General features: G+C 42.8%; 1 protein-coding gene across 1 annotated transcript in view; it reads right to left on the bottom strand.

Annotated features, from left to right (window-relative positions):
- magi2a (membrane associated guanylate kinase, WW and PDZ domain containing 2a) overlaps positions 1–23,036 on the bottom strand; it is a 229,291-nt gene extending 206,255 nt beyond the window's left edge. The window contains 1 exon segment of the mRNA XM_080518115.1: positions 22,611–23,036. Coding sequence (XP_080374241.1) covers positions 22,611–22,911 — 301 coding nt within the window. The 5' untranslated portion in view covers positions 22,912–23,036.
- Between the last annotated feature and the right edge of the window lie 1,120 nt (positions 23,037–24,156).

Here is a 24,156-nt window from a genome sequence, read left to right on the forward strand (position 1 = left end):
TCATCGGTAGGTTAACAAACTCTGAAGTTAACAATAGATTTTGTAAAAGTGCACTCAATGTGAAATATTAAGGATGTCGTTGTCAATAATGGAAAAGCAGCCGGGACGTACTGTATACAGCTCGTGAACTGAAATGAGTTTGACATTTCTGCTGGCGAGAAAAACTGAGTCAACAATCAGCTGCGAAGTCTTGATAACGGTTTCCGAAGCCACACACACTCCGAAACACTGGAAAACGCTGCAATGCTTTCAATGCCGCGATGTGGTTTTGTAATACAACCACACTGTGTAAGCAGATCCTGCGGAGTTGGATGTTGCCATACATTTGGACCAATACAACTGATTCATTTACCGTTATACAGAAAAGAACAAAATCTCAACCTGTTTACATGACGTTTCAAGTGAAAACGCATAATTTTTGCACGAGAACATTTCGCAAACCGTGTAGCTTTCATGCAGGGCCACAAGTGGGTGCTGTTCGTTGTTATTGTAATGACACCACAAACATGCACAGGGAACGAAACCCTGTAAACATTAACAATAGACACGGACATTCTCGTGGACAGACGACCAAGATGGATTATTACTATGACGATAAAACTAAGTCCCAGGAGGATATGGACTTTGGCACGTCAAAATAATCCTTTAAACGGCTCTTGAATAAAAAGTTTGAACGTGCATAAAGTCACTACGGGTGTAGCAGTGGTAGGTGGCCCAGATAAGTGAAGATACGACGCTAAAGTCTCGGCTTTCCCCAACACCGCCGGGGCAAAAATCCTAAAAAATCTCCGCACGCCTCCGGCCGGAGCTGCTATGATAATTTGCTGAGCCGCGGTAAACACGACTTTCTACAAGCAGCCCCCGACGCCTCCGGGCTGCGCAGGAATGTCTTGGACGGAGTCGATCGGGAAGCCGTGTGCATCTGTTTGACCTCATTAGTACCGTGGGCCACGGCTGTACACTCCATGTGCCAAGTCTGTACTCTTCCCCACTACTTTACACACTCCACAAGGAGGCTCGTTTTGCTGGAGTGAATTAGACGGGCAAGCAAAAAAAAAAAAAAAAAAAAAAGAGAGAGCGAGAGAAAGAGTGTTTGTGTGCAGTTGCACAGGGATTAACTTACACTGTTGGCATGTTGATAAGAGTGCCGCGGTTGGAAGATGAGAGGATTTGGATGTTAGCGCAGGAGAACGAGCCAGTAAGTCGTGCAATAAAACACACACATTACACAAAGCTTCCCGAGCGCACTGACAGCATGTTTTCAAGGTGTACGGGCGACTGGGACTGCCGCGTGCTCAGCTCATGCATCATCTTGTGCAAGACAAACAAAACATGTGCTTTTTTTTTGTTGTTGTTGTTTTTTTAAATCTAATTCTCCACAAATACCTCCGTGCACCAGTTTGGAGTCCGCACAGCAAAATTCAAAGCGGGACGAGGCTGACAGGAGGTCGGGAGTCTGTTCCTGTGTAAATGGACGTCCTTTTCAAAACACTGCTGTGTAAACGTGAAACTTTTCTGAAACGAAAGCGTAAAAACAACGGGCTCTCACTTCACATGTCCTGAAAATGGAGCTTCAGTCTCAAAAGGCAAAACATTTTGATCAGGATAATTTTTATTTATGCATGTAATAATCAGCCATTCAATCTGTATTGCATTTCGAATAATCTATGCAGTTTTCTCACGTACAAGTACCAGCCGGAATTATTGAGGAAAAGATGCATGGAACAGACCCCCCCCCCCCCCTCCCTCCTTCCCTCCGACAAACGACAGATGTCAGATGAATGTAGTTAATGTGGTGTTTGGCTCCGAGCAGCGGAGTTTTAATCCCAGTCACCCCGAAACTGGTATTATGTCAAAAAATAGGAAGAATTTGAGTTGCAAAGCTCTTTCATTCAAAGTGGCGTTCGTGGATTTAAATAAACAAAGACGCTTCCTGAATACTCTGCAGCTTGGGTTCTCCTCTGGAGGTCTCAGCTGCAGGCTCAGGGCCACTGCACAGTAAACAAGAGCCCAATTTAAGTCCGGGACCCAATTAAGTTACTGGCAGTAAACCAGAATTGCGCTGTTAAAAACTTCGACTCAATTAGACTCAGAATTAATGATGCGCCAATCCAATCTGAAGCGCGATCCTTCTGCGATCCACCCTTTGTTGTTTTAGCTTTGGTTTAGACATTAAAAAAAAAAAAAAAAGCTCCTTTTTTATTTATTTTTTGTTAAAATGCAGCGAGGAGTCGAGAAGTGACCTGCAAATCACCGAAATACACATTACGTGAAAACGTGCTTCACGAGCAGCGCTGCTATGGATTCTATATGTGGATTCTTCAACATAGAAGACATATACGACTGAATTACAATTAAGACTGTAACGATTGGATGAGATTCACAATGCAATGTCCATGATTAGATTACAACCCCCAGTTTTATTCATTAAAATCGGCCGTTGAACTGTTTTCTAGACTGCCGTCACGTTGGCCACTGGATTGCTAATGCTGCTAGCGGCTTCCGGCAGGCCGGAGCTCAGCGGACGGCAGCTGATGTAAAGAGGATCGGTGAGGTGATTGGCTGGATTTACCAATACCAAATCAATATCACAAATCGGAAAAGATCATGTAAACTAGAAGGAATTACATCCAATTCCCAGAACAGAAGGCATGATCGTTTACAAATGGAAGGAAAAAAGTTAAACTAAATGCATTCAAAGTGGAAATTCTAAGTTGCGTGCGCCCTGTTTTAATCCTTGCAATTTACAGGGATTTTGTCAGACTTTTTAATTTGTCTCTCTGGTAAAAAAAAAACCCCAAAAAACAAAAAAGATTGCGCCCAATTATCTCTGTATATTAACCGTTTGGATTGTGACGGGACTCGAATCGCTGTCGTTCTCTGTAAGACATCTGCTGCTGATGACACTCGGTCAAACGATGTATAAATAATTCATTTATGGACAGTTAATGCACTTTTGGCAACGAGAGTGCAGTGTGCTAAATGTCTGTCTGGACATTATCGGTTACAATGAGGGCAAAGAAAAAAGAACGAGAGACGAAGACAGATGGACGTTTCAACATTTCATAGAAATTCCCATCATAAGACGCTTGAAAAGGTAGATGAGAAAGGTCATAATATTCAATATGGCATGTCACATTTAATAATGTAATAAAGTCAATAATAAAATAGTGTAATAAAACCTTTGAGCCAATATAGTAACATTTTGCCAGTAATGTAGTAAGATATTCCATTATTGGCTGGTTATTACATTATTATTACTGATTTTAATGTAAATATTCTGTTGATAATCTTAACTTTTCAAGCCTTTCCATTCTCTTTCAAAGGTCCAGATCATTATTGTAAAAAAAAAAAAAAAATAATCTGTTCTTGATGACTCTATTAATCATTCAAATGGTACAACTGCAGCCAATATTGTAATAACACATACTTAGGAATTCATTTCATGTAAATTTCTTTGCAGTTTCTGTGCGGTTTGATGACAAAATTAAGTCATTAGGTTGCAGTAATTTGTCAAATTCCATTGGGACATAACACTTTGCATTGTTCCAGTGCAAACTGGTTTTCAGCATATTTCCAGTGGGACGGATGCAGAGCCACTCTTTCTTTATGCGCACACAGCCGTGGTGGATTTGCTCTGGTTTCGCAGAACCGCCTTTTTTTTTTCCCCCTCCCCGAGGCCGGCGATGCTGTTTGCTGGCACCGTTTCCACCCGTCGGGGACTAATTCAGCACCAAATGTTTTTCCTGCAGCACTCCATCACAGATACGGTGGAGGGGGGGGGGGGGTGTCGCTGCATGGGGTCCGAGTGTTGCTGCGACTGGATGACAACACCGTACAAAGCCTGAGCGGCACAGGAAGAGAGGCGACTGCAGCACATGTAGAAACATGAGACAGAAAAGGAAGCTTAGCAATGCAACCCCCCCCACCACCCTGCCATTTGCCATGCCTAATTAGAATAACAATAAGTGCTTTCATGTTGGAATAATAGGGAGCCATCACTCATCATAATGGCTGGAAGCTCCAGCAGACTGCTTCAAGAAGTGAGCGGGACTGGCAGAGCGGTCTGTGGGCTGAAGGAGCGGCTAATAGAGGCATCGGTGTGAGCCACTGGACTGATTCCAGAGACTAGCGGACAGTGTAACGAGCTCAGCAAAGCCCGTGTTGCAGGGGCGCAGCGTTAAATTCCACCGCAGCAGGAGGACTTCAGTGTGGAGGGAGCAGCGAGAGGGAGAAACAGACCAGAGAGGGCTTTCACAAAGCCTGCAAGATTAAAAAAGTTGGGCCCAAACTTTGTTTCTGCCTGGTCTTGTGTTTTTCTTTACAGAATTAATCAGAGTGAAAGTAGAGATGATTTGAATCTTGGATCTGCAGATTTTTCTTCCTATATATATTTTTTTTTTTACATTTCATCATCACTGTGTAACTTTGAAGAACTGTCACGTCTCCATGTAAAGAAGGAAAACACAACTTTTCGTAGAGACACCCAACGGAAAAAGACCGTTTAAATACAAAAACACAACACCAACTAGTGGCCCGACATGCAAATGACAGCATTTTACGCATTCCTGGGACGTCCACGTGAACACTTTGGAGAAACTGTTTCCAGGAGATGCTTTATTGTTGTCCAGTGGGTAAATCTGCATCTTTTTAGCCAATCATTTTGGATCCAATAATCTTTGTTTTGGACTTTTTGGGTGGAAGTTAAAAGGAAAAAAAAAATCTGAGAGGAGTAAAAGGTAATTTGTCTTTTGGGAGTCCATCACCAGGAACTTGTTGACCGATACAAAAAGGAAATCAATGATCAGGCAGGAGCGTGATGACGGGCTCTGGCTGGGAGGACGACATGGACGCCGACAGCTCGTCTCGCCCCAAATGTCAGCACTCGTATGTCAGTCAGGCGTCACAAGGAAACGCCTACCTGAGGTTTTTTTTCTCTCCCGTTTCCTCATAAACACAACCGCCACACTGCTACACGCAAAAGCACCGAGTATGTTTCACATACGTCGCAAAGTGGCGAGCTCGACCCGCTCCCATCATCCTGAAGGAAGAAAACGGGCGCCGGAGCAACATGGACCCTTGAGGTATTAAAAAAGAATGAAAATGCAGGGCGACCCGAGTGACACGGGACTTTGCGGTAAATTGAGTGCAGTGAGAAAAGTGAACAAAAGCCTCATTAAATAAAGTGGGGAGAAATTATCTTTCCTGAGAAGATTATAGAAAGAAAAGAAAAGAAAAAAACGTGATTCAGAGCATGAACTGCAAATTCAATGCATGCAGGCATTTTCGAATGCGAGCATAACCGTGTGTGTTGGAGAGGATTAATACGACATGAGCAACAGGAGAGTTGTCGACAGTGACCTTTTGATGTAGCGCCATGAAGCCGACAATAAAGAAAAAGGACCGAATTTCGTGTTTATGCCCGAGGAGTCAGATTTAAATCAAGAAGCCTTAGGAGGACGATTGTGCCTCCAGTTTTTTCCTTTCTTCATTCTCCTCATCTCATTAAAATGACTTTTTTTTTTCCCCCACACTGCGTTGACACTCAAAAGAAAACAATGAAAAGGAATGGCAGAATGAGAGAAGAGGATGAGGGAGTTGAAGAAAAGGGATGTTAAGAGGAGGTAAAGTGCAAACAGCAGGGCGGGACTTAAAGGAGTGTGGGGGGGGTTGGTGGTGTTGGTGGGGGGGGTGTAATTGCTGGAGGAAGTCAAGCAGCACTCGCCAGCCAACTTCTCAAACTGTGTTGCAACGGAGCAGGAGGGATCGAGGCCGCACTCCCCTGACCTCGCTCTAATTACTGCATACCTTGTGGTGAATAATTCTGCAGAGGCTGCAGGAGAGGAGGACGGTGTGATGCCAGACGGCTGCCTGGTCCCCATCGTACCTCCCTGCGGTTTAAAAAAAAAAAAGTGGGAACCATCGCAGCGCGGCTCGGCTGCCCCGCGGCGATGACAACTTGTGTGTGGGGGGGGGAAGCATGAGTGAGTGTCTACCTATCCACACCGCAGTCTCCTCTCTTTTCACGCCAAGGCCGTAAAATGCACCTCTTGCCCTCCTTGAAATATGGAAACGCGACTTACCGACATACGGTGGAGAGCAGATCTCTGCACACAGCCGCTTAGAGAGCCACGAATTTTTCAATCAACAGTTGAGTTTTGGCTCTGGACTTCAAATCGCAAACTCACAGCATCTGACTCAACAGAGCCGCAAGGATGAAGCCAAACAGAGAGCAAAGTTTGGACAACATATTTTCAGTGTTGTGTGGAGCTCTTGGAGCATAAAATCAATGTGTAAAAAAAAAAAAAAAAAAAGGCACTTGGTTGAGAAAGAAAGAGCCAAAAGACATGGGTTATTTAAAACTGTGCACGTCCTCAGCTCTGTAAAGCCAATAGTCCAAAGATTCATCCTGATTTTACCGACGCGAAGAGGCTTTCAACTTTTGCTAAATTTTTTATTTTAATTGCACTGCCTATCGGGTCAAAAAACATCCATCTATCTATGATCTACACCTGCGTAACCCACATCATTGTGAAACCATGTTGATTTCAAGGAGTAACATTTACATTAAAAGTGTATCATTTCCTCATTTGTTTAATGAATAATTAAATTTTTTTTTTGTATTACAAGGATATGGACATGTTGAACGTGAACATCCCGTCTCTAAAATATACAAAGGTTAGCAGCGGGACAAAAAATGGCAGCATGTCAGACTAAAGATGAAGATGAACTGCTCAAAAAGAAAAAGTGAACCAAGAGAGTTAACATAAAATATAGCTATGGGTAGAATCAGATCTGAATTTATCTTTTGCTTTGAAAAACTGGAAAATGAACATTTGAAGCTACGCAAGCTGAAGCAACACTAGACCATCAAACACAAGACGGTGTTAGCTGAATTATGTTAATGTTGTCGTCTTAACTTTATATATACAACTTTAGATATTGTTTCTTTTTTACTGGCAATTCAGGGGTGATCAGGACCGACATGCAGTCAAAGGTCAGAAGACATCACTACAAAATGCTGGAAAAAGATTTCCTTGAATATATTGCAACTGCATCTTTGCAAGACGCCACAACAATATTCTACCTTTAAAGTCTACTGTAAATCCTTTACTGTTTACATTTGTTTCTAATTTCAAAGTAAAAACAGAGTGAATTCCCGTTTTTAAATTGGGAAAATGCAATTTAAATGCTTTTAGAGAAAACCCCAGCTTGTTTTTTTTCTAATTGACTTACCAAAGCCATAAAATAATTTTTCATGACTGCTGTGTCACTGCAATTGATTAAAAGTCTACAAAATGAACTGGAACTCAAAATGTCCATGTCTGAGGTGATTTAATCGCAATCATATTTTTTAAAATGTCAAAGCTACAGCCAAAAAAAAGACAGCTCATCAATTTAGAAAGGCATAAAAAAATGATCAAATGAGAGATGATCACACAGTAAGTGTTTCAATTCAATTAATGCTGAGAAATGTTGGGCTGGCGCCTGATGAATGTACTCGAATACAACACAATCAAAAGTGGATTGTCAAGCAACATGCTTTGCAGATCTTTTTTTTTTAACCCCCGTCATGCCATGACGCTTATTTAAAAGTTGAGAAACAGACACTTCCGACATCTTTTCTGACCTGGGACGTCTGAAGCAGCTGTTGGAAGTTCAGAGCGACTGGGCAGCAGAGCGCACGGTGGAGAATAAAGGGTGTGACTCGCTGTTACGACACATTTGAAGGATTAATCGTCCGGCAGCCCGCCAAACAATAACAGATGATCTTTCTGCGTTGGTGCCAAGGCCAAAGCTCCATCTTTCTGGCACCGGCCCGAATTAACTAAACAATCTGCTCTAAGTGAAAGGACCCGTCTCTGCGGCAAAATGTGAGCTTTATGGATGAATGCGTGTGCCGCCGTCATTCAACACCAAACAAAATCACTTCGATGCAACAATGAAACTAAACGAGGTGGGAAAAGGGCTTAAAACCGCCGGGATGAAAGACGCCTTGGCTTCCTTTCAAAAAGGCCGGCAAGTGAATGCCACTGGAAGTTTTGTGTGTCTTTTCCCTCGAAACAATGACATTTTCATTATTTTTCACAACAAAACCCCTGGAGCGCCTGCCAGAAGGAGAAAAGAGTGATAAGAAGAGGACAAAGAGGGACAGAAAAGACAAACGAACAGGACAAGGACAGTAAGATGAGAACAAAAAAATGAACATAGGGAAGACGATCAAAGAGACAATAGGATGAGCAGAAGGAGAAGAAGAAGTTTTTAACAAAAATCAGATGACAAGAACAACAAAAAAGTGAGAAAAAGAGAATGAATGACAAGAACAAAAGAAAGGTGTTGAAAAAGATGAGTGAAACAAGGACAAGAAGAAGAACGAGCTAGAAGAAAAGACAATCAAGAAGAAAAATAAGCAGAAGATTATGGACGAGATAAAGAACAAGAACTGGAAAGAGGACAAGAAAGACAAAATGGAGGAAAAGATTAATAGGAAAAATAGGATGAGAAGGACAAAAAGAACCAAAAGGACAAGGATGAACAGGACGACGAGGATGAAAAGACCAAGAAGTAGAATGAGAAGAACAAGATGAAGGACAAAATTGATGAAAAGCAGAAGAATGAAAAGGTGGAGGATGACATGAAGAAAGATGAAGAGTGAGAAGAAGGAGCGGAAATGGAAGCAGAAGATGGACAAAACTGAAGAAAGGAAGGAAGAAAAGATGAGGGAGGAAGAGGGGGAGGGAATAAATACCAAAGGAATGATTGAGTGAAAGATGTGAGAAAGTATGACGCAGAAAATGTGGAGAAGAATAAGAAGAAAAAACAAGAAAGGTGAACAAAGGGTGAACTGCCGAGGGGTTTTAAAGGGAAAAGGTCATACCAAACTGAAAAACATTTTTTTTTTTAAGCCCTTCTCAGGAAACAAGAAATGAGTTTTCAAAATAAAGCTACTCTTTGATCAACTCTCAAAAGTGACATTCTAACAGGTGTTCCAACTTTTCTGGACTCCTGAGTTTGACTGGAGGCAGTGTTGGACCCCAGTGTGGCACCGGACCCTTGTGAGCCGCACTTCACAGTGGATTTCACTGCAGGAAGTCAAAATGGCGAGGATAAACCACCTTTTTTTTAGGACTTCGGTTGTTGGAGCCCAGTAGGTCCGGGGTTCATCCTACAGCAAGCCGATGAGTCAAAACTGAAATCCAAGCAGTGGCAGAAAGGAGTGACGGCAAAGAAACCTGCAAGGGCCACATATTTATAGGAACTTGTGCAAACAGAGTTGGAAGAAAATTTCAGAATAATGTTTGATTTCCATTGAAAAGCCACGAGTGTGTTCGGCTGTTCCGTCTGCCAAAGGTGGACTCCTGAGACGAGTCCAAACTTTCGAAAGCATTTTGGTTTAGAAATTGATTCCAAGATCTCTTGTTTATTTGTTCCACGCTTTCATTCCACAGCGCACCGAGACATTAAACCGAATAACTGTCAATAAAAACTCTGAGCAGCTGACAGTTTGAGCACAGGAATTTCTTTCATGGAAGAAAAAAGGCAATAAAAGATAAACGGTTGTTCTTGTTTAAATTAGATTAAAAATTTAACAAATTCAATGATGTAACCTGTAAATGTACTTCAGCCCGAACAAAGGAAACACAAGCTTTTAACGGTGCGTACTGAGAAAATACTAAAAAAATAAATAAATCTGCCAGCGCCAATCAAATTTAATCAGAAGCCCCCCCCCCCCTATCATGCAACGCTTTCTCTGCATCCACCATGCATCAGGTGTGTGTGTGTGTGTCACGGCCAAAGTGTCTTTCAGCCAGACCCTTGCTCTCCGCAGACAGATGGGAGGGAATGAATAATGTGCGCGAGCGCTGCTACAGACAGGCTGCGGCCAGCCTCTTCAGCTCCTGCACGTATTTAAATGCACCTCTCTCGGGTCGGAACACAGCCAGTTTGTAACTGGGATGGGGGTGGGGTGGGGGGGGGGGGGTGTCAGATATAGTGTTGCATATGGGAAAAAGACCCCAAAAAAAACAAAAAAAAACTCCCAGGAGTGATGATGTGAGCCAACTGAAAGCAGCTGGAGGCAGCCTCGCTCCAGGCAAGACGGGCTAAAAGGAAGCTGAAGGCTTGAGAGCATGAGACTGGACAGGAACTTTTTTATTATTATTATTATTATTTTTTTTTTTTTTTTTAGGCATCGCTTGTCTAAAAATCCCAATTGATCGGAATAAGACAGATGTGGTCAGTGCATAGACCTGTTAGTGCAGAGACAGTTATTGAATGGACGACGTGTCTCGCGGTTCCTTGCAGAGTCTATTCCACCGAGCGGCGAATCGATGTCTTGTTTACCGTTCGAATTGCAAACTCTTCGTGCTGTCGGAAACTGCTGCTCTGTCACTTCTGGACCGCGGGTCTTGCACGTAGCCCATCCTCCAGTCCGATCGATCCGTCAGGTAGCCATTCTCTCCTTGATGGTGCGAGCAGTAAACGATGCTGGACATACACACCAACGCGTCAATATCGGATAGGAACAATGAAAACGTCGCAGTTGGGCCACTTGCGGGGTGCTGTTGATTGTTTTGTGCTGAAAGCACACGTACATGAGTGCAGAGGCATGGCAAGTTCATCTATATCGGCACCAGGCAATCTTCAGTGCTTTACAAAGAAATTAAGGAAATACATACACAATACAAGTCCTGCAGCAATATTGGAGACTATTTGCTTGTACGTTTGTCACTCAAGTTGGACCAGGGTGTTAAAAGCTACTCATTCAAGCAAATATATGAGTTATTAAATCTTTTGTTGAGCCGTAAATCAAGTTTGCTCTAATTGAACAAAAACGTATAATCAAGTGTTCTTCCATGCATGCAGTATTCTGGTCTATATGCAGTAAAATGGTGGTATGTGTGGATTAATGTGACAGATTCATCATTGCATTAAAAATAACAGCGAAGCTGCTTAGTGATCCGCACCTGGTTTCCATGATTATGTTTGACCTTCGCTGTTGGTTGAGTTACTATTGTGTGGAACTTGCACTAAAGCAAGGATCCTCTCTCGCATAGAGCATCAGGAGGCTTTACGTGTTTGTCATCGACGCAGGAATGGAGAAAAACACGAACAATAAAGGCTCTGAAAGAAAAGACCCTGTGCTCATATGACCACCTTTTTGTGGTAATAACTTGTTGTCCAACAACTACTGTAACTCCATTCTTCCTTCAACCTTCACTTGTTGCAGATCCCGTGCTTCTCGAAACATTTCAAACCTCTGGTAACATGCTGTGCTCTCCAAGTAGCTGCACTCTGAACAGCAGGAACATCCAGGAGCAAGAAGTCGATTTGATTAGCGGTGGACAGTTCATGAATGACTTTCTTAATGAGTATTATTATCAGATCGATGTGCGCCGCTGTTCTGCTCACAGCCCGACGACTTCACACAGTTTAATTATATCTCAAGTGCGCAGGCAAGTGCGCGAAGCAGACGTGGAAGGAACAGTGGTTTGCTTCGTCGTATTACTTGAAGATCAGGTGAACCAGGTTTTCATTCTGGACAGACGTTCAAATATATACATTTTACTTTCTGTCTCATTGTGCAAAGAAACACTGGTTTCATTGTAGACCACATTTTGAATGTTGTACTTCTGGAAGCTCCAGATTTTGCTAGATTTATATAACCTGTTGTCAAACTCTATGACACTCCCGAGTTGTCGATACTTGCTAACGACGGGCGAAGGGCGAACACAGAGAGACGGACCACGTTCACATATATGAGCATTTTCATTCCTTCTCTTTTCTTTGCAGTCACTTATGCTTGCTCCTGGGTTTTTCTCCAGGAAATGACTGTGTTGTATTGGATTTTAGGGTCATAGATTAATCTTGCGAATCTTAAGATCTTAATCTTAAGATTAATCTTAAGCATGCGTTTGGACTGTGGGAGAAAATCCACGCTACACACAGAGACATCATGCAAACTCCACAGACACACACACACAAAAAAAACCCTGACTGGAACCCATCACCTCCTCGCTGTGAGGCGAGTTGCTCATCACTGCACCATTGTACTTTACTTCTTCACCTTAGGATTACATCATAGATGGTAGCAACACACAGGAAGTTTTTAAAATAAACCTTTCAAAAAGAAAAACTGAACTGTGGTGTGTTAAAATCTAAACCAAAAAAGAGACCGACAATATCAACGTCTACTGAAGTGTTCAGAAAGTTCTCATGAATATTGAAGGATGAAGCAGCAACTGAATGAGGGGAACAATATGCGCCGTGATGGACTGGCGGCCATAGCAACAGTGACTACGGAGACCTAACAGGATCCCATTGTGTTGTTCCTCCATTGTAAACCACCGATCATCCTTTTAAGATAAAATCCGTCGTGGTCGGACGTGCTCCTCACAGAAAGAGCCGCTTTAGAACCTCACGCTCTCACCAACATCAAAATTGCTTGATCTTCATCGAGAGAGCGGCAGGCGAGGACGGAGCGACCACCGAGGCTCCACCGAGAATCTTTAATCGCGCCGTATTGATCGCGCTCTTCTCTTTTTGGGTGAATCAGCACCAGCTCGTGTGGGCTGAGGAGTTTGCTTAATATTCCCTCCTCCTCTGTGAGCAGGTCAGCCAATTTCACCCTCCCCAATGCCTTCGCTCCAAAACATCCCATTTAGAGCACATTTATATTCATACCGCCGGCAGTTGGAGGGTGTCGAAATATGAACTTTTCCCAACATGAAATATGAAAATCTCGATCTCGATCCCCCCCAACCAAAAAAAAAAAAAAATCCTATGATATCCAGGGGGACGTCTATAAAATTGTGCAAGTTGCACAACAGCAGGGCTTTTAACACTTTGTGATTCATCAGAGGCACACAACCACACAGTCAAGCAGTGGAAAGTTGCTGCGCTATGCACATTTCTACCTTGTCAACTCAAGTAGGTTTTGATGAAGAAGTGGCTGAAAATAAGCCGTTACAAGACGACAGCGGCAGCCATTTGTTGTATAACTGGCAGAGAAGCATTTAATACAAAAGAGGCGTCGATAACGTTTAACGGCAAACTTCACAGGAAGATCGTTCATCGCAAATGAGTCTTTGTGCCAAACAAGGTGTCACTGATGGCAAATATGTGCGCTCACGCTAACCGAGCAAATTAATTATACACTCGGCTATAAAGCCACGGATTCTTTCGCCGACAGCCCGGGCGTCAACGTCAGCCAACTCGCTCTCGAGTAAACACCGTAAGATTTGTACTGGCTTTGTCTACAAGTCATTAAAATTCAGGCACTCTCAAAGTAAAAAAAAACCCCCCAAAAAACCAGCCTCACTAATTGTTGGATTGCCAAAATCATCAATCAACAATCAAGCCACACGAGTTCCCCGCACAGGTAAACACACATTCTCCTCCTCCTCCCACTTCCTGTGTTCGGCACTTCAATATGGAGTCGCTCACACGAGAGAAAGCGTGTCTGATGTTCAGGAAGTTCAACTCTCCATTTTGCAGTTCAAAGGTCAAATCAAAGCTTTAATACAAAGAGAAATATGGTTTACCATCTGGAGTACCTGAACCGGATCTTTTAAAAATGAGTGGAGACAGTAGTGATTATTCTTGAAGACATATGTATATTGATGTTTATGATTGAAAACACTCTTTTTGGTTGGTTATTAACCTCCCCAATATACATTAAAATGTCATATCCAATCGTATGCAATACTTCTTATACAAAATGTATTGTGAATTCAGACAGAGAGGGAATGGAACCGACTCACCCTACCAACCCTTTGGGAAGACTCGTGGAGTTTTAAAGGAATCATTAAAAAAAAAAAGGGAAACACTGACAATGGGAAGGCTTCCCTTTTTACCATCAAGTGTACACGTTCCATCCTACATCCAGTAAATGGTAATCCAACCCCACAGAGACACGTACTGACAGTACTGTGTGGTTTGGTATTTAAGTTTGAAAATCACACTTGTACAGTACATGTAGAGAAGTGAGAGCCTTCCCACAGTTTTTGTACGCGGAATGCTTGAGCAGATGGTTGATGTTGACAAGCAGGGAAAGCTAGTGTGTGTGTGTGTGTGTGTGTGTATCTTATCATTACCTGTCCCCAGAGGTGAGCCTGGCAGTCAGACAGTGTAACAGAGGCAACGACAACAGGAGCTCTCCACCAAACCTCTGTCAAGCATGATTGGACAGGATGTGGAAAGTGGTGCAAAGGCCCCAGGGATGCGCAAATACACTTTTTCTCTCTCTCTCTCTCACACACACACACACACACACACACACAGACACACACCCCAGTGTAGCAGCTCTTTAAGCCTGCGGGTGTATCACACTGTCTGTGTTGCACTTGCTGGTGCAACTGTACACTCTCAATGGGACCCTGACAAGAAGACGGATGAGACCGGCTGCACCAGAATCATTACCGCCCCCCCCCCAAACAACAGAGCATCTCTCCGACTCCAACCCAACTTCCCACCGACCGCCGCGCGCGTCTCCATCTCTCAAAGCCCCAGCAGACCAGTGACGAAGTCCAAACTCATCATCGCTCACGTCAGTCATTCCATTACCTCGGCACGCGCCGCTGCCTTGATAGTGTCATAACATACTGGGATTCCCGTGAGCCGCGCTGAATAAGCCGCACGGCGACGCGTTATGAAATGCCTCTTTGTTTGGATCTTTCGCGCTCAAGACTCTGATAAACTATTTCATCTTGCAGCAAGCAGCCCTGAACTTTCAACATCAGCTGACACTTGCTCATAAGACATGAATCATTGCATCCTGTACAACATATTGTTTTGAAGGTGTGCAGAAAATGCTCTGAATATTGGAAGACTCCATCATTGGTGGGAGATGATTCAAAGGGGATGATATTCAGCGGTGGTATAAAGGAGCGTGTGACAAGGTGTTGTTGCGTTTGTATTGGTGTAACAATTTTTAAGGTGACACTAAATCCCACGAGGAGACATTCAGTTTTTACGGCGGCTAAAAGACATGAAAAAATAAGAATGAAAGAGAAATAGATCATAAAATATGAAGTATTAGTCAAGTGTTCTTGTATTAAACATTACAATTGTGAAATATTAGATATTTTTTATGAATTACTATTTAACAATTACAATAAGAATTTACAAGTAAATAAAACAACAAATGGAAAGTTTTTCAAATATATATTTATATACACTCACACATTCATGTAGTTCAGTTAGTGAGTTAATTTATTAATTCTGTGAAAAAAGATGAAGCCAGAACACGTTGCTCAGCCATCGTTCAGATTAAAACATTGATTGGATAGGGTGGAAAAAGAAGTGCTGAAAAAATGACCTCTAATGATTTAAAATGGAAAACAACCATTTGAATGGATCGAAGAGTAGCAAGAATGGAAACGACTCAATGATCAGCTGCAAGGAGATCTGAGATTGTCTGAACTTACTGAAGTACTGAGACAATTAGAAGATGCTAATCTATTGGAAAGAAGCCCCAAAAGGATCACCGTTAAAAAAAAAAACTTTTTTACAATGGCGACTGGCTTAAGGAGAAACCATTTTGTTTGACTGACAAGCTCATTGTTTTTTAGGTCTAAAGGCAACACAGATGAGAAGCAGTGCTCCTAAACAGCATTTATACAACTAATTATTTGTCTCGGGATTCAAAACAAGGCAAAATTCTAAAACTTTTTTCAGTTTATAATGTAACCATGACTTTTTCTTCATTTTCTGCAAAGTAATTTCCAGAAATTGTACATTATTTTCATGGTTTGGTTTAGAATATATGTAATGTTTCTAATGTATGGAAACAAAAAGTATTTTAAGGGATGTTGAGCTTTACTCACATTTCTAAACACGTTGAGAAAACAAACATACAAGAACGTTTTGAACAATGCTATGCTTTCAACTTTGTACCGACAGTTTGTGGACGTTTGACAAGTAATACGATTTCAGGTTCAAAGCATTACATTGCCATTACAAAAGGGCACTTTTGGAATACAGGGACAACATGTGCTGCTTTCAATTGTCAAAATTCAGTTTTGACCAAAAAAGTCTGTAAAGGTTAAGGAAATTAACTCTTTTTGGTTAAAAATCTGCGTCTTTGCAAAGTCAAGCCAGTGGATCACAGAAGCCAATCATTTCCCGCCTTCCGGGTACAATTAACGCCAAAACCAATTTCAAGGCAATTCATCCCTGCCGGAATATTTCCACCAGAACTAAAGTGATGGTTTTCCACGTTGGACCCACAAATGCCGTCGCCCCGAGGCGAGCGGCGAGCTCGGGAATCTTTCAAAACGAGAAACAGTACCTCCACGCCGGCTGCCATTTTATCTTGCCGTGCTCCGGCTCCTTCATCCCGGTGTGATTTGACTCGAGGTACTGCTGTCAGCAGTGCTCCTCTCTGCATTTACACGTTGAGCTCCTGTTATCAGAACTCGGTTGGTAAATATTACAGGCAGAAGTGGCGGAGGGCTGAACAACAACAATGTGCTGCGTGTTTGTCACGCCGTCAGCAACAGGAGCCAGACTTCACAGGCCTCGTCGCTCGCAGCTCAAACTTCAGCTCCATGTTCGTCCTTCAGATATCGGCTTGCAGGAGACATACGGGTGTGATCGTTTCATGCGGAGTCTCAGCGATGCCTTCAGGGGACACGATGCACATTCCCCCCCCTTCAGAGTGCAAATCAACAGCTCAACACTCGGGCCGCGAAATCTGTCATTTAACATGTACATATCTCAAACAGCTGAATGAGCTCAGGCCCTGTGGGCGCAACCGTGGTGGTCAAAAAGTACAAAAGTTTGCTTATACAAATATACCTTCAGTTTAATTTTCATTAATTATGGCCACCTTTGTCCCAACTCTAGTTTTTCCCTCATCAGGAACGTTTCTAAGGTTGAATAATCCTTCCTTCACGGCCGTGACGCGTCTCTTGGTGCTCAGGAAACTCCGCCCGAAATCATGCATCATTGCGCTCAACAGGAATTAATCTACGGGGTCCATAACGCACAGTGAGCACTGCCCTTACATAATCCATAACGCAAGACCGTAATTGTGCCCTACGTTCCCGTATATACCCATTAGTGTCTGGCGGAGATTCTAATTATGTCCAACAACACAGACCTGATTGCTGACAGCAAACTAATCCAATTCCCACCTCGGAGACTCGTTAAATAAAACAAAGACTGAATATTGTGTGTGGTTGCATGTAAGCGGAACATGGGGTGTCCACATGACATGACAAATTAAAGCCATATTACACTACCAAGGAAATTAAGTGCGTGAGCGCGTAAGCGTGACCCATGTTGTGGACGACACAGGAAGTGTGGAGCGGGATGTCTGGACTTTCTTTAATTACGGCGAGGACCCAAGTGGAAATCCAGAGGCGGCGTCTCGAGGGAGAAAGACGGAGAGCACTTTTGACCGCTGTGGCATTAGTGAAGCAGCGGACCACTGCGGAGGAGAACTTGATGTATTATTCAGAAAGGCCATGACCATCCTTTGGAGATCGACCACGCATGTAAGCTGGCCAGCGACCCTCTTCCTCAGCAGGAGGGCAAAACAAAGTGGACTTTACGGCGGTTTCACCGGAACGGAGCCGCTTGTGACCCAATATCAATGGGGGCTTAAAGTTTAATTGCAGGTTTTCCTCTTTTTTTCTTAAAAAAAAGGAGCAAACAGGAGCTTGAACTTTAAGTGAGCGCAGCCTCCTCGGATGGAAGTCATGCACAGGTGAACACATTATTCCAACCCCGGATCCACACATACCGAGAACGTCTGTGGGCAAAAGTTTCGTTAACACACACTGTAACCCGTCCTCCACTTAACCACTGAGGCAGGAGAAAAAAATACCAGTACCCTATTATTACTTAGGTAATTGAATCCTTGAAGTCTATTTGTCCTTGCATTTATCCACTCAACCAATCCTAACAATAGCCAATATTTGTTTCCGTAATCCAAAAGTGCTTCGTCAGCCATCTAAAAATCTGCGGAGAAAAAACACAAAGCACGGGACTGACAAAGCTCTGCTTATAAAACTACATTAACAAAATAAAATAAAATAGAAAGGTATGTCAGTGGGTTGGTTATTCAAGCTGAAAAGCTTTCTGCAGCGACCTCGGACACAGAAAACCTTCCAGTGCAGTGTGCAAAGAATTAGGAAGCAATTACATTTGGTGAAGCACGCCGAGCATCTAAGACAGAAGTGGAGAAAAAAGAAACTAAAACAAGTTAGGCATGTGGAAGAAAATACTCTCACTTTGTATTGTGATAAGTTAGATGCCACAGTCCTGCTCATTCGTTGACGACGCCTCACTATCCAGGTGTGGAAACTTAATTCTCCTTTTTTACATTTGGTGGGCGGCACGCTTCATTTAGCGTTTACGAATAGTGACACATCGGAGAAGTTATCTTTCGCCCACGTGTTGACGCTGATGCCGTCGTTAGTGTCTTGTTAAAACCTGGTGAGAACAGATTGTGAAATAAGGCCGTGTTTACACGTCGTTTCGAGTGAAAACGCGTCATTTTTTTTGCACTTGGCAAGTTCACGGACATTGGTATGGACACACGATGACGTTGAACTGCCATTACGAGCGACCGTCAACCGCAAAACGACAAAGAACGACTAAAAAGGGCACCGAGGAGGCCATTTTCAAAAAGTGACTCCGAGCAACGTTTGCAATGAAAGTTTTGCATTTTCACTCAAAAATGTTGTCGTGTTTCAAGAGTTCAGTGGCTTCAGGATCTCCGGGGCTCTTCAATGTATTCGGGTGAACGCTGGAGTGTGTGAAGTGATTCCACTGCAAAGTCATTGCTAAAAGTGAGCACGTCCAATGGAGGCTGATCATCGTGTGTGACACGGAGTAAACAGATAATAAGAATGTGTTCCAGATTGTGTCCAGAGAAGACTTAAAGACACAGAATTCCTGGTCCAGATCTGGATATAGCTGGTGTGAGGTAAGAGAGCGAACCGCTACGCTGCAGTACCGTCCACAATCTGACTTCATTTGCAGAGAGCACACTTGGCGGGGCCACCAGGTGGAGTCGTGGTTCGCGATCTCAACTTGTAGGGAGAAGGTCACGAGTTCAAGTCGAGTTCAGAGAGGAGTGTGCGTTCTCGCAGTGACTCAGGTTTCCACCCTCAGTCCTAAACTGCTCCTCTGTCACAGCGAGTTTGTCGTTCTCCGTCTCTCTGTCCTGGACTGGTCACTATAGATGGATGGATGAATGGAAGGATGGATGGATGAAACAATCGACAGCGTATAAATGGTCTTAAAGTTCATTTACCACTGCAGATGTTCGAACACTTTGATCATATTCACTAATTGACCATTTTCAATAGGGATGGGAATTGATTGATTGAAACAATTCGGTTCCTTATCACTTCTCTTATGGATTCTGGTTTGGAAATTAAACTTGCCGTATGAAGAGCAGAGGACGTGTTGAGATTGCCTCTACTGCGAGGATGAGATTCACTCCAGAGCAGATCGAAAACGCGACATTCATTCAAACTCCTCGCTGTCATGTGTGCAAATGTTTCTGCATATTGATCATATTTCCTCCCTGGCATGAAATGTCCACATTCATGCATTGCAAGTTGCCCTGTTCTTATCCTTTCTCCTGAACTGCAACCAAACTTTTGAGTGTCCGTGCCGCTTCGGCGCCATCTTTCCTGCAATGTGCGTGGTGCCGTCATTCACACCCACTGGAATCAATAAAGGAATCGTTGGCGAGTCCAAAGAATTGAATTTCGCCCGAGTGCGCAAGATCAGAATACAAACCAACTGCTGTACCACCCACAATCCTCCGCAAATATTAAACAATGCATCCTAGTATGCTACAATATGTTTGAGTTTCTCAGTGTAAATCAGCGTCAATCTGTGGCGTTCAGAAGACGCCACTGTGATCATGAGGGAGAAGAAAAAGAAAAAGAAAAAGAAAAAGAAAGACGTCCAGAAGACAAATGTTGTGACAAGGAAAGAGCCACTGAAACAGAAAAGTTCTTTTAAAATATGCATAAAAACATTTCAGGATATTCTATTGACAAGACCACAGTTACTTTGTATCCACAGGTTGAAGCTGAATGTATCAATCATTAAAAAAAATTTTTTTTTTAATGCGATTACTCTACTTTCTGAAGCCTCCTGATGGAGCGGCAATGTTTACAGTGTCCCCGGGCTGCAGCTCTTGAATATTTTGCTAATCCAGTACTCCATTGAACATTCCATCGATTAATCGGGCAAAACATATATTTTTATTTAAATAGAAAATGAGGCGGATCACTTAATGACAACAAATGTGTCTTTTTCAGAAAATAAACAACATTTATTTCATGCATTTTGTGCATTTTATGCAAGGCCGTAAAGAGTTTCAGTCAAAATGTCTTGTTTTGTTCAGAATTAAGAAAACAAAAAATACTGATTCATAAACACCGCCTTGAAATTCTGCAACTTCAACGTCAGAGTTGCAGCTGCAGGAAGAATATGCAAACCTCCCACAGCAAAGCCCCACGGCTCAGTCGCTTCTCACCAGGAACCATCAACTTCCGAGTGTATAGAAGAACAGGAAAGCCATAAAAGTCAGCTTCAAACAAAAAAAGCTAACCGCCACGATACATTTCACTTAATTACGCGTTTTGAATTTGTTTACAGCGGGGCTGAACTCTGCCCCGCGACCATCTCCTCAATAAAGCATCCATTGAGACAGATTACGGGAGTTAATGCAGCTCTGGCAGGAAGTGAAGGATATCTTCGTGAACTCGCGGCTGAGAGGGCGCTGCAGAAGTGGGGTTTTTTTTTTTTTTCCTCCCTCCATAATATTTACTTAATGTACATATCAATCACATTTAAAAAACAACTTGATACTGTAAACAACCGATTGAGCAAACACCAGCGCGTCTGGCGGAGAATATCAATCACTTCGGCGATCGCTGGAGGACATAAATATTTCATGGGGAAAAAGTAACGCATTAGTTTGATATAGGCTCGGCTGCCTTTTGAATAAATCCCCGTTTGTGATGTTCACACACACACGCACACGCACGCACATGCACGCACACACGCACACACAAAAAGACTTTAATCCAAAGCTTCTTATAGACGATTTTTTAGCCCCAAAATTAGATCTTCCAGATTCTGGTCCCGGATCCAACGCCACACACCGAGCGCCACGAGCTGCACGGATCAAAGACGGGCGTCCAGACGGAGTGTGTGTGCCCCCGATGCCCCCACCCTCCTTAACCCCCCCCCCCCCCCCCCAACGACCACAACAACAAACTGACAAGAATGACATGGAAACAGTGGCTAATTTACATGAATTCTTTCAGAATGTCTCCAAATTCCACCCAGTGAATAATCAGGTCTTGTCCAAATGTAATGTTCATTTGTCATATTGAACTACAGGTCGAGCTGTAAAAATGTTAAAATCTTTGCCGAGTTCAATGTAACTATTTCGTGAAACTCCTGTTTGTTAAACAAACACTATAAATTATGTTGAAACCAACAGTGCTCTCTCTTCCTGGACCTATTTGATCTTCATAAGAACTACACATACTACAAGTAATAATTTAAATTAATTTGTTGATTAAACTTTTGCATCTATTTATTGACGTTATTTATTTGAATGTGTTTATATTGAACATAAACACTGTGAGAGCAAATATATGTTTAACAAAACAATAAAAAAAACAACGCTCGAAAAGGAGCAGAATAAAGTAAATACGTATGTGTTTCTACCCCGTTCACACAATAGACATATTGTGAGAACAACAAACATACATACATAAGACATGCATAACACACATACACTACCTATAAGGATTCACAATTATGAGTTAACCAAAATAAAGATGCAATGTGACCCCTACTCGTCTGCACAACCTCTGTAAATGATTCTTTTTGAAATGCTTTATAAAAGCACTACATTTCTATTCCACAAACAGAAATAACCCAGAAGCAAATAATTTTTCCCTTAAACATAATTAGAAGCGCTTTAAAGTTGACCCAAATTCTAATGCAAACAGTGTTTTGCAACACCACATTGTGCATTTATCACATTATGAAATGTAAAAGCACTTTGTAACTATGTCCAGAAAAGTGCGACACAAAGTTATTATTATAATTAATGATGATTGTAAGTAACTTTTATAAATTTTTAATTATATTTTAAAAGTTTCCCCCAATAACATCCATCTTGATTTGAACTTCCGTGTCTATTCTACAATTTCCAAACAACATACATTTGCATGGATGCTGCAAGCAACACTTTGAAGCGAATACTTGAATTATGAGTAACGCTTGATTTGTTATTGTGATTGTAACACACCCCCTCGCACCGAGTGCCAAACACAACAGCAGGATGCTGCCAACACCATGAAAACATCAAACAACTGTAGAATGGGGAAGTTATTTACAAATACCACCGAAAATAGTGCAAGAAAAGTGACATTTCTTGACATGTTTCAAAGAGATCAAAGAGGGATCGGCTTCTCTGGGTGTAACAGCAGAGCTGTCAAAACAATGAAAAGGTAACGGTTTTGGGGAAAATCCGCACAGAATTGCGTAAAAGTTTGCGCGAGCGCTTGAAAGGGAGAAAAAAGAAGAAGAAGGGAGGGAGGAAAAAAAAAACTGACCTTGTTTGACACACTTGAGTCTGACGGGGTCTTTGCTGTGTTTGACCACTGCGTGCACGTCCCTGGTGGTGAGTCCGGCCACGGGGGTGTCGTTGACTTCCAGCAGGAGTTCGTCCGGGAACAGTTTGCCGCTGTGGCACAGCGCCGTGCCCGGGAGAAGCTCCCCGACCACCGGGAACTGTCCATTCTCCGCGCCGCCCTTCAGCTCCAGCCCCGGCCCCCCCTCCTCGTCCCTGCACAGGACGCTCTCGTGGACTTTGTTCGTCCAGTGGTTCTTCCTCTTCTTCAGGCTCCTGGACATGGCTCCACCGAAGACAGAGCGAGAGAGAGAGAGAAAGAGAGTGGTGGTGGGGGAAAGAGAGAGAGAGAGAGAGAGGGGGGGGGGGGGGAGAAAGAGAGAGAGGGAGAAAGAAAATCACATGAGTGCGGCCACGGGAGAAGAAGTTTTCTGCGTCTCTCTCGCTCCAGTGGAAGTGAACGCGTCCCGGCCGCCGCGCAACAACGTGAACGCGTCCAGACGTCTCAGTGGGAAAAGCCGCACGTATCCATGTCAGCGGACTCTCTCGCGGCTCAGCAGCTGGATCATCAGTCTGCCTTTGCAAGAAACTGAGAGCTGCCCAACTTGTGCTGCCTTCAAGGGCCGTCCCCAAACATCGGAACTTGACGCGGCGCCGTGCGTAAAAAGGCGCACGCGACGCACTTCGCAACCAATTTCACAGATAGATTTCAACGGATGCAACAATTACAAGTGAACAGTAGCATTCGTATCTGAATCACCTATAAAGACTGAAAGGGCTCCATAGAAACATAGATACTACATATGTACGCACACACAGTACAGTGCGTGTGTCCTTATTTTACTCAAAATGTATCTGTAAAGAAATAACAACCCAATATATATATATAGTGCCTTCAAAAACTAAATTTATAGGAGATTTGAAGAACAAAGGCATCAATAACAACAAACCAGGGAACATAAAACAAAAAACAGCTATGGGGAATAAAATAAAACAGGAATTAACCTTCAAATGAATATAAAAACATGCCATTTATTTATAAGTGTTCACATTTAAGCCATTTTAAGGCCACTAAATGGTGCAAGTTATATGTAAATAAATAGTAACTTCTGTTATATATTTTCTAACATTCACTGAGCAGGGTTACTAGTGTATTTCTTAATTTGTAAGTCTTTTGGATTAATGCTAATCGGAGCATTGGCCATTGGCCTCAATAAATGAAATCACATGTCAACAAACTCTGTTTACAACTTCCAAGCCTCATAGTTACCAAGTTTCCGAGGCGCATTTGAAGGCAACACCAAGCTCCAACCAAACCAACTGACCCGGATGTGGAGGAGGAGGAGGAGGAGGAGGAGGAGAGGGTTTTCCCAAATACAGCTTTCCATGGAAAAAAAGGAAAAGAGGGAGAGAGCAGCAGAGAGAAGCAGAGCAGCGGAGGAGATAATGAGGGTGCTTTTATATGTATTTGTCACCCCAAATATGTCTCTACTTTGACATTTGGATGCTTCATTCTTGAAAGAAAGAAA

Source organism: Blennius ocellaris (assembly GCF_963422515.1).
Source record: "Blennius ocellaris genome assembly, chromosome: 22".
Lineage (NCBI taxonomy): Eukaryota > Metazoa > Chordata > Actinopteri > Blenniiformes > Blenniidae > Blennius > Blennius ocellaris.